Below are 12,151 nucleotides of genomic sequence, written 5' to 3'. Positions count from 1 at the left end.
ACATCTGCCCTCCAGAGTTGTTTCTAGGATCAATTAGATTAATAGCAGCAGCAGTAATAAAAACTGCCATTTGATAAGTAAGGTACACACACAGCCACATGTAATATTCATGCAGATGCTCCGAAGTAAATATTATTCATCCTCTTTTAGATGAGGAAGCTAAGAAAAGGAATATTAAGCAGTTCCCAAGGTCATTCAAATAAAAAGTGGTAAGGGCAATTTTTGAATCCAGGTTTGCCGATTCCAAGGTCGGCAGTTTTCCCACTGGATTCAAAAGAGCAGAGAATAGAAGGTAAGAGATCTAGAAAGGAAGAAACACACACACACACACACACACACGACAGTGAGAGACACAAAAGCAGGCAGGTGCCTGGACCTAATTTGGTTGGTTGGCATCAAACCCACAGTGTAGTAATGAAACAGATCCGGGAGGAATTGCTAATACGGTTATTCTTAGTGATCACAGTTGTGAGTCGTCTTTGCCAAACAGCCCCTGACGTTTGTGCAGATTCCCTGGGAAAGGCAAGAAGAAATGTATTTCATAGAAAAAGGCAGACTCGAAGAAGGGAGAACAGGACAGGGAACATAATTAAGCCGGTGGATCTGGAAAGTCACACGGTGCTCTCATGCATTTATTAAATTCAGTCAGCCACGCATTTTGTATTTTCATTACAAATTTGCTGAACCTAATATGTGCCAGGTATTTCTCTAGGGCCTCTACAGTGTTACCTCACTCCTGCAATACATCTTAAAGTACTATCCCTTGTTCCTACCCTATCCAGTTCACCCCAGGATATTGTGAAAATCAGAGGAGATAGTGCTGGGATAAGCCATGAATCAGCATAGGGGAAATAAGCATTCGTGGGTAAGCAGGAGATAGGTGTGGTTTTTTTTTTTTTAAATGAAACTGTTGTCTGATTGTTTCCCAGGCAGAGCCACCATGTTACACAACTTTAAGAGCAACATCTACTATAGGATACAATTATTCATAGAATTATTTGTGTTTAAGTGTTTGTACACATATATATGCATATGTACATACACAAACTCAATTATCCAATTGTATACACATACATGAAATACACCACACTGTACATAGTACATATGGATAGACATACAGTTTTGCATAGAATGCATTTTTTACTATGTAAATCTTGTCCCCTGGAATAGTACAGCACAAAGACCCTAGCCAGGCACAGTCCTATTCGTAGGCAATTCAAATGCGTTTTATTTAATGGTCACAAAATCTCTATGAAATAAGTATTTCCACTGTACAGCTATGGAAATTGATGAGGCTTGCCAAGATTAAGTGATTTGTTCCAGGGTCACACAGCTACTCAGTGGCTGGGCTAGGATTTAATCCATGCTTGTCTGACTCCAGAATCCAGACCTTTGCCTCTCATCTAAGTTCATGTCTTACTTGAGCAGCTGACAGAGAGGGAAGCTTTTCAGTATTAGCAAGTCAGAGCTAAAGATCTTTGGGTTTTGGGAGCAACTGTCTACCATGTTCATTCAAGAAGCACTGATCTTAGATCAAAAAGAAATCCAGCATTGAGATTGGATTTGATGCATAAATTTCCAGTAAGTTAATGAAGAAAGTTTTTTTTTAAAGAAAGGAAGAAAGAAAGAAATGAATTACTCAATTAAAAGTAAATAGCTGCTTTCAATCTTTAACCACAATTCTTCTCTAAAAAATTTAAGTAACGTCAAGAAAAATGAGAAGCATTCTTATGACTTTGTTCTTCTCCCCTGCTGCCTAGCTTGATACCAAATTGTTATACCCCTGGGGAGAAAAATAATTTTTTGAAATTTCAACACTTCAAACCTCTTTTGTTCAGACTCAAACATCCCTAACTCAACTTTGAAGCAAGACCAGGGATACATAAAGGCGTGTGGAATTCTGTGGCAATCTGTTTTAGCCAGACTTTGATCACAATTTGAGATGGGGAAGACAGAAAGCAGTAGAAATACAACAATTGCCTGGAGCAAATGTGGATCTGGCACTTCTGGGAAACCTCTGTTGGGGGAGAGGGAGCAAGGCTTTCATACTGCTTTATTTGGCAGTAACTCTTTTTCTAACATAGAATACCAGCAGCCTGTCCATAACCACGCTTCTTTTTCTGGGATATCTAGTGACGCATTCTTCAATGTTTCTTCTTTGACATGGACATCTCAAGGTTATTAGCATTTTATCTTCCCATCAAAGTCTCATCTAGCCTCATGACAACTTACTTCCATGGAATCTGCTCTTGAGTGTCAGTGTGACATCCTGGAACAAACCTGAGCTAGAAATCACAGCATTGGGTTCTGGTCCAGCCCCAGCGCTTTCCAGCTCTGTTGACTTGGGAAAGTCAGCTACCCTCTCTGACCCACACCTCCCTCACAGTGCTAAGAGGTTGGGAGTCACAAAATCTCGGTTCTAGTCGTAGATATTTCACTAATCCTAGTGGGGTCTCGGGCACCTCCCTCTCCTTCCTTAACCCTCGGTTTCTTTACCTCTGAAAGAAGAGAGTCTCATTGGAATATCCATTCTCAATGAGGACAGTAATGCTTCCAAAAGGATGAATTTGATAATTGGGAGGTACAGGGGGCACAAAAAAAAATCTTACTCTTTTTATGCACAGCAAAACACGGAACATAAACACATATATAATATATATATGGTATTAAAATTTTATGGATTGGGGTGATCAGGGGAAAAAAGATCTCAAAAAGTTCTTTAGTGGGTGATAATAAAAAAAATGGTTGAGAAACTCTGGACTGCAGGAACTCTGAGTTTTCTAATACTCTTTAAAATTAAATATATGACTTAGCATCATACATCTGTTGTATGATTGTTCCAAGAAAAATTTGATCTTAACCAGCTTTCTGTCTTCTTCAGAGCTTAAAAAAATATTTTCATGTAAAATAAACAAAATGAAAGAGATTGACTCTCTTTAAATTAGCCACTGGACCATCTCAGCGTTCTCTTAGTGTCTTTCACCTCCTTGTCATTAGAATGTCACTTACATACTTTAGGAGGAGGGCATATTCATTCCACCCAGGCTGCCACTCCCTCTGCGCATCCAGTGATGTTGGCCGTACTTGGAATCAGGTCAGGCCACAGACTGGGCATCTGTTATGGATGAAAATAGCTTAGCTCAGACTAGGGTTTTTATCCTGGACTCCATGAACCCCTGAGGGGTCCGTGGATAGAACTGTATTTCAGTTACTGGTTTCCTTGGTAATGCTATGCATTATGTTTTATACATTTGAAAACTTTATTCTGAGAAGTGATCCACAGGGACCCATGACACAAAATAAAGGTTAATAAATGGAGCAAAAGCCAAGCTTAAGAGATAGCGGCTGTCAAAAAAAGAGGTAATATATTGGTTTGCTAGGACTGCCATAACAAAGCACCACAGACTGAGCGGCTTAAAACAACTTATTTCCTCATAGTTCTGAAGACTGCATGTCTGCGATCAAGGGGTTGGTGGCACTGGTTACTTCTGAGGACCTCTCTCTTTGGCTGTTGATGGCGGTCCTCTCCCTGTGTCTGCGTGTGGTCTTCCCCCTGTGTGTGTGTGTATACTAATCTCTTCTTAGAAGGACACCAGCCATATTGGATGTGGGCCCACTCTCATGAGTTCATTTAACCATAATAACTTCTTTAAAGACCCTGGCAACAAATATAGTCACATCCTGAGGTTACTGGGGAGTTAGGACTTCAACATATGGCCTTTGCAGTGGACACAAGTCAGCCCAGAACAGGAAGAGACAGTACCGAGAAATGGGTCGAACTTGATCAAAGTGAAAGAGAAAGAAATGACTGAAGGGAAAAGAGCTGGAAGGAGCAGGTCAGGTGAAGGCAGATTCCTCTCTCAGAAATGGTTGTAAGAGAACCCCCACCGCTGTCCTGTGACCATAGAGAGTTATTGCTCTCTCCCAGAGCCTGACAGCCCCCACCTACCCAGGTTTTCTCTGCTCAGTTTTACAAACCCTTAAAGTGTTGTTTTTAATTTCATTTTTGCAGAGTTGAGTCGCTCCTTAAATACGTTACAGTTGACGGCGGGTGATCGACTGTATTCAGACTTGACTTGGGGCTCTGTGGACTGGGAGGAGAAGTGGGAGTGGATGTATTCTTCAGGGGTCTGTTGGGCTGAAGGCAGATGGACTCATTCCTGCTTCACCACAGCTTTTCCTCCTGTGCCCCAGAAAGACGTTTCCCCCAGGTCCAAGACAGATGGGATCATTGTGGGGATACAGGATGTAACGGAAAGAAGGAAGCCTGTAATGAGTTTTCACCCAAAGAAAGAGGGAACAGAAGAGAGAATGGAGTATTTTTGGCTAGAAAAATTCCCTGAGCTTCATTTAGGAAGAGCATCTCTCAGCCGTGCAATCCTTCCCTTCTCTGCTCCCCATTCACCAGTGTGACCAGAGCCTTCTTTTGAAATCTTCTATCCGCAGTTTTCAGAGGTCTGTCTCATGATTCGAGGTATGATGAAAGGAACTTGCACTGTCGTCTGGCTCTCCAGGCAGTTTTGTCTAGTGATATACCTCCTTCTGTGGTATTTTTAGTTCTCATCTGTAGCTTTCTGCTTCTTTAGGGGCTGATGTGCCCGTGGCAGTTCAGACTTCTGTGCAGAATGTCCTGAGCTCCCCAGCTCACCCCTGATCTATGCTGCACAATTACAGAAGCAGGCTTATAATCAATGTAATTGAAGATCAGAGTTAATGAGGACCTCAGTGCCCATGTGGTCCCCTGAGCTACGCCAAGCTTCAGATGCTAGATAAGGAAACGATTGGGCTGAACTGAAAATCCATTTGGCTAATTAGATGATGTATATACCCACAGCCAGTGGGAGAAAAAATGTATATATATTTAAAAATAAGGAAAGATGACATTTTGAAGTTGAGATTTTGGCAAAGACTCATTTCAGAGTCATTGCTCTCTGGGGAGATTGATTTGAAGACAAAGAAGAATCTCAGAGAACTTAGAAAAAGATGGTACTTTTGATCCAAAGTCAAGAAAATAAAACAGGGGCTCACTGGAAAACTAGAGGTATATGAGACACGTGGAATAAGGCATTTTTATTCCTTTCCTGTGTATTTTTTTCTCAAAGTAATGCTAGAATTTACCCAGAGAGAACTGCTTGCCACTCTTTGACCTTATAATCTTTCTCTCTCTCCCTCCTCACCCTCATCTACACACACACACACACACACACACCCCTTCTGAACCTCCAATATACCCTAAGTGCTATGGTGATTGCAGAGTTAAATAAGGCACTGTCTTTGCTTTCAAGAATTACACAGTCTAGATGGAAGAATAAGAAAAGGGGATATAGAACACTTACGCTTTGCCTTAGATTTGCCATCTTGAATTTCCATCCTTCCTTCCTGGACTATAAGTTCTCAGTGGACAGACACCATGTTATGATCATCCAGAGCCAAGGAACAGAACCTGGCACATAATAGGCGCTTTATTTGTTAAATGAGCAAATATATGAATGAATAAATGAATGAATGAGTCTATAACAGGGCATATATAGCTAGTTCAGTACAATACTTTGTTATTATTAGAGAGATGTAGAGGCATAGGAGCCTGGTCTGCAGGCGAGGCTTAAGGGACAAATGCCACCTCAACATTTGCCTAGTTGTTCTTTTTTTGCAGTCTTTAAGGTCTAGCTTAAAGGCCAACTCTTTAATCATTCCTCTGCAATCCCTCTTTTTCTTTTCCCTTATAGCCACTCAATGCCCATCCCTGGCAGGCAGTTCTTATTACACTTTAGGTTATATTAGATCTACCTGTACGTACATTTGATCTCCCTTGTTAATCTAGTCAGTCTGTTTTTCATTCTTTATGTCTATTTCTTACCCAAAGAGGAGTTTAATCATTGTTGGTTAAATGAACATGCAGATTAGGTCTTAATTGCATTTTGCACAGTTACTTCCCTTCTCTGATGTGACAACCAACCGCCTGCCACATGTCCTTCATACTGAGTCCTTCTAGCCTCTCTGTTTTAACCACCCACACCACAGGCTCATGGGGTGAATGAGAGCTCATGATAGCAAAGTTCAAGTTTTGGTTTGGAACTCAGGAGACTCTAAAGAACTAGTCTTGTATTCTGGCTCCTACGGGATGAAAATAAACTCTGGGATCAATGTGGAAGCATTCCTGCTCCCCAGTCCCATCATCAGGTGAGCTAAACTTTCCACTAGTCGAGCATGGAACTTTGATTTCATTATTTTATTCAACAGATATTTACCAAACTCCTAGTATGTGCAAAGCCTTTTACGGAGGGGTGCACTGATGCGTGCAGGACTAATGATGAGTAAAGACTGATGGATAAGTCATGATCTCTTCTCTGTAGGAAATCAATCTATCAGAGAAAGCAAAAGCCCTCCAGCACTCCAGGATACACACAGAAGGGGAGTGCACAGACAACCAGAGGCAGAGTGGAAGGACCAGGGAAGACAGCTCTGCCTCACACCCACCCAAAGCCCCAGTTCTTGAGACAGTCTGGAATGATGGGCAGGTCTCAGTTTTGAATGCTGAAAAACCTGGGTTGAGTCTGTCTCTGTCAGTTTGCGAATTGGGACAAATCAACTTCTTCTTGAACCTCATGTTGTCTTTCTGTAAAAGGGGGGAGATACCTATCCTGCAAGGCTCTTACAAGGATTAAGATTCATCCCAAGGTTTGGACCGGGGAATGCATTCAGAGAATAGTAACTCCCTTCTGCCGTTACACCAACCATGTATGTTGGTATGTATTATCTTTTTTAAAGAAGATGAGGATAACCTGCTTCTGAGTCAGTCACTTCCAAAGAGAATTGTATTTCTCATATTTGAAGAGATCTGTTAACTAGTATTGCACTCAGAGCTTCCAAGTTCCTAAGAAATCCAAATAGTAATCAAAATAGTTACAGCAAGTTAAGACTTCACCATGTGCCAAGGACTTAACATGCTGTAGTGGATGTTGTAACGCTGCATCCAAATCTCTCATTAGAACATAGGCCCTCATCCCCTCAGCTGCCTGGAATGTTGACAGTTGACCACTGTCTCTGAGTCTTTCTTGGAGAAATGCCCTCTGCTGAAAGGGACCACTTCACCAAGTTTACATCCCTTCCCCAGGGAAAACCCCCAGCCTATGGCTGGTTAATGTGGAGGTCAAAGGCCTGACACTGTTTTCTTGATTTGGAACAACTCTGAAGGGCCATCCCAGCTCCAGTGCTTCCCATGGGATCAGCTGAGGGCTTTGCTACAACTGCATGGAAAATTTAACTTCTCCTCCTGCCCAACATCACTTTGCTCAGGCCCTCACCAGAAAGCATCCCCACAAACCTCCAGCATGCCAGTCCCTGCCTGAGTCTGACTTCTGGTGAGCCTCCCCTAAGACAAATGTCTTGTCTCATTTAATCTTTACCTTTATTAACCCTGTGAAGGGGAAATTGATATCCACATCTTCCATACAATATGACTGAGGATTTGTTTTCTTGTCCCAAGTTTACAGAGCCAGTAGGTAGCATAGTGAAGGTCTGAACATGTCTTGCTGACTTTATTCTCTATGTCACTGCACTGTGTAGCTTTCTTAAAGTAGCGGGATTAGCCAAACTCAGCCCTGGGACACAATTCAATATCCATCCCTCAGTCTTTAGTGCGAATAAATACAAAAATTATCCATTTAAACAGCATGACTGTGCTTTTTTAAAAGAAAAATCGGTAGTTGATACTGATGTTCGGTGCTTTGCACAAGGACCCATGTGACGTGTTTCTGCTTGGGCTTAGTTCCAGAGGGAGAAAATATGGCTTTGGAGATAGATTTGCACATCTTCCCTTGCCAGAAATGTGAATTATGGCACCCAGCAGACTTCTCTTTTTGCTTTACCTGCCAAGGATTTTAAGGCCAACTTCAAGTGTGGTCATTTCCTTATCTCTGAGTCTGATGCTCTCTGCTCCTTACGCTTTTCAAACAGAGTCCTCCTTCATCCTCACCAAAACCACATTGTCCGCTGTGCTTTTACTTAGCAACTCATTCTGTAAGGTGATGTAAATCATAACATGTGCGTGAGTTAGAGACGATAACATTGCCTGCCACGCACATATCCTTTCCAGGGAATCTTAGATCCTCGGGTCAGCCAGGTAAGGTCTGGTGTGACCCTGCCGGTCTGGCCAGCGCACACTGGACCACAGCTGGGTACCAGAGCCCAGAGCAGCCTGACCATTGACTAGCTAGCGGGTCTGATCTGATCTGACGGAGAAGTTGCCGCCAAACCCATAGGATGCCTATTAACTGAGTCCCTCTTTGGAAAAGTGAAGTTGCAGACATGGAAAGATTTCGTTGGTTGATAGTGAGGTAGAGAGAAGCAAATACAGGGAGAGAAGCTGAGTCATGTTAATTTTGAAACAATTTAAGATCTCCTCCTGCTGAGGTCTCTAGGTCTGCCATAAATCTAGAACTTCTCTCCAAGTCCAGCTTTCTGAAACCTGGTCCTCTTTGAGCTCTTTTTTTTTTTTTTCTAACTTGCCATGTGAAATTCTGCCTTTGCTGTATTGCTACATACATGCACTCGTGAGCATTTACACCCAGTATGTAGCCACCCTGAATGGGCTTCTGTTCCTTCCCCCAAAGAATATACCTAACATATGTATGTACTCTATACATGGATATGTGTGTGTGTGTGTGTGTGTGTGTGTGTGTGTGTGTGTATGTTAAAGAGGAACATTTTAGAGTATAGATTGCAGAGTTAGGGTCTTTTGTTTGGCCTACATGAGCTTTCAAGAACAAGTTTAAACCATCATTTCCAAATTGGCCAATTACAATAAAAATCAAAATTTTCAGCCTCTCCTAGAGAAAATCTGGAGTTCTTGCACCACTGACCTTTAGACCCATTTGACAGGAGCTGGCTAGAGCCAAGGTGTGGCTGCTGCACTCTGACAGAGCCTGCAGCACCCTGTTCACCCCAAACCCCAGCTCTCCTTATTGCTTCCCAACGCTAAGGCATTTTCCATTCCATGAGTACTGCTTTTTCTTTTAAAGATGCTACACATTTCTTTGAGTCTGTCTCTGTCTCTCTGCCTCTCTCTCTAATAGAATAAAACAAAACAGAAACACAAGCCAGACCTAGGGGCCAGGATGCTATTTCCCTTCCCCTCAGCCGGTGTCTCCCATCGATGCCATCTGCCTGCCCCCTGTGGGTCATTAATGACTCCTGCTCCAAGGGGGATGCCTGGGTGACAATTTTTCTTTTAAATTTTAATATTTAATCATTGTTTACCAGGACAAATCAGGCACTGGCTAAGCACTTTATCTACATTAAATTATTTCACTTTCACAACCATGAGGTGGGTTCCATTAATATTCCTAGTTAGAGGTGATGTAGCCAAGGCCCAAAGTCAATGGCTGGTAAGGGTGGATCCAGGATTTGAACCCATATCTCACTCAGTCTTAAGGACCTGGCTTTTCAGCACGAGGCTGACCTGTCTCTCGCGTGTGACTTGTCTCTGTCGGCTGCTGATTCCAGGACTGGCTCATTGTAAATGCTCTGTAAATGTATGTGGACAAGGAAGAACCAGGACCTGGGGTGGGGGGATGGCTTGTAAGCACCTGTCTCTGCTTTTGGTCTGCAACATCAGCAGCAAGACACCTATACCCTAAAATTGGGGAGAAAGTAGCTGTCTTTCTGTCTGTTCACCCACAGGGAGCAGCTTTGTGGTGAGTGAAGGGAGCTACCTGGACATCTCCGACTGGTTAAACCCGGCCAAGCTGTCCCTGTATTACCAGATCAATGCCACCTCCCCATGGGTGAGGGACCTCTGCGGACAGAGGACGACAGACGCCTGTGAGCAGCTCTGTGACCCAGAAACCGGTGAGCCATGAGCAGGGCTGGGGAGGGAGGGAGAGAGGGTATGGCCTGAAAGATGGTCTGCACTCCTTCTGGAAGAATCATGGCTTCTAAGCTATTAACGAGTGGCTTTCTGTAAAAGTCCATCAGTCCCTTTGGTAATTAAACTCTGTGCTGCCATTGCCTGACAAGGAAGGAAGTTCTTGTAAAAACCGCAGCATCTCGGAGTTAGGAAGGACCACAGAGAACATCTAGTCCAACTTCAGCAAAGCAAAGTATCTGAATGTCACCAGACATCCCGGAGCTCAGATCCTGCCTACATTTTACTAGCTGGGTGTTAGTTTTTCTTCTTCATTGAACTATAATTGGCATATAACACTGTATAAATTTAAGATATACAATGTGATGATTTAATACACAGACATAGTGCAAAATAATTACTGCAATAAGGTTTGTTAACACCCCCATCACCTCGCATACTTACCTTTTTTGTGTATCTGGTGATATCATTTAAGATCTACTGTCTTAGGAGTTTTTCAAGATACAGTGCAGCATTGTTACCTGTTCACCATTCTGCACATTAGATCCCCAGAACTTATCTTAAATGGGGAGATATCGTCATCGGGTACAAACTAGGTAGACATTCTTTAGCAAGACACTTCCTGCCTCTGAGTTCCCGAGAATGAAAATAGTATCTCATCCACAAGCCTGTTGTTAGGAGTAAATGAGATAAAATATGGAAAGCTCCTAGTAGACTTATTTGTTCATTCATTTGACAGGTATTTGTTGAGTAGCCAGGCACGTTTCTAGGCATTGAGGATATAACAATGAAGAAAATAGGCAAAATCTCTGCCCTAATTAAGTTTATATTCTACGGAGACGTTAAATCTGCATTGCCTAAGAAGCTAGCCACTAGCCACATGTGGCTATTTAAGTTAATTAAAATTAAATAAATTAAACATTTCCTCAGTCATGTTAGCCATATTTCAAGCGCTCCATAGCTGACGTGATTAGTGGCTACCTCTTGGAGAACTCAGAGGTGGAACGTCGCCATCATCGCGGGAAGTTCTGTTGGACAGCACTACAACAGACAAACAGGTGAATGTATGTACTGTGTCAGAGGATGATAAGTGCTGCGGGGCGAGCACAGAGCACATGGGATGCTAAGCTGGGAGTGGGAGTGGAGTTGTTATCACACAGAGGGGGGTCAGGGAAGGCTTCTCCAAGATGGTAACATCTGAGCAGGCACTTTTAAGTTGGAGATGCTGGAAGCCATGCTGCTATCTGAGGAAAAAGCATTCTAGGCAGAAGGAACAGCAAGGGCCAGCACTCTGCAGCAGGAGCACAGGAACATGCCGTTGATTCAGCACTAGCAGGAAGACCGGTGTGCTTGGAGGGAAGTGAGAGAGGAGTTAGGAGAGAAACTTGACAAGCAGGAGGCTGGGGAGGGCGGGGCATGGGGGAGGTTGCAGGGCCTTATAAAGGACAAGAAGGACTCTGGATGTTACTCTGAGCGAGACGAGAAGTCATCGGAGAATTCTGAACAAAGGAGCAACATGATGTGACCTACATTTTACCAGGACCACTCTGGCTGCTGTGTGGAAAATCAGCTTAGAGGGCATTCAAGGGCACTGCTATTCTAATGTAGGCAAGCGTTGGTGGTAGCTTGAACCACAGGGGTTATGGGGAGAAGATGGTGAGAAATGATCCAATTCTGGATATATTTCAAGTGTAGATTTGACAGAACTTGTTATTGGTTGTGGAAGATGAGAAACAAAGAGGAGTCAAGGATGATTCCAGATTGTTCAGTCCAAACAGTGAGATGAATGGATTTCTCATTTATTGAGTAAGAGGTTCCTGTTGGAGGGTCAGGGCTGAGGTGGGGGAGGATCGTGCTATTTTAGACGTAAGTTCAAAATGTCGAGCAAACATCAGGTAGAGATAAAAAATAAGCATTGGAATCCGGAAGTCTTTTCAAAGAAGAGGTCTTAGCTGGAGATAGAAAGTTGTGAGTCAACAGCATATAGATGGTATTAACCCAGAAGACACCATCTTATCTATAGTTAATGCTTAGTAAATGGACACTGTCTTATTCAGAATTTCTGCTCAATAAGTAGTGGATATTAATGTCCACAAACAGGGAAATAGTATTTAGAGGGAAGAAGAGATTTGCCAAGGTCACCAATCAAGTTAGAAGTGAAGCTGGGATTAAAACCCCAGTTCTCCTAGCTCCCAGTCCTCTGTTCTTCCCAACAACTTATATGGGCCTATTTTCTCTGGAACTTAATCCCTCTCTCCGTTAACAAGATTCTGGCCATCTTGCTTG

At 42.9% G+C, this 12,151-nt stretch overlaps 1 protein-coding gene across 3 annotated transcripts in view; it reads left to right on the top strand.

Annotated features, from left to right (window-relative positions):
- Window positions 1-12,151, top strand: part of ASTN2 (astrotactin 2) — an 801,670-nt gene that overhangs the window by 345,887 nt on the left and 443,632 nt on the right. For all 3 annotated transcript variants that reach the window (XM_031677473.2, XM_072960007.1, XM_031677480.2), the window contains one exon: window positions 9,682-9,849. In XM_031677473.2, the coding sequence (XP_031533333.2) occupies window positions 9,682-9,849 (168 nt within the window). The remainder of the gene's footprint in view (window positions 1-9,681; window positions 9,850-12,151) is intronic.

This window comes from Vicugna pacos, chromosome 4 (genome assembly GCF_048564905.1).
Source record: "Vicugna pacos chromosome 4, VicPac4, whole genome shotgun sequence".
Lineage (NCBI taxonomy): Eukaryota > Metazoa > Chordata > Mammalia > Artiodactyla > Camelidae > Vicugna > Vicugna pacos.
The sequence above is the reverse complement of the archived record's forward strand: the minus strand, read 5'-3'. Positions and strand labels throughout refer to the sequence as shown.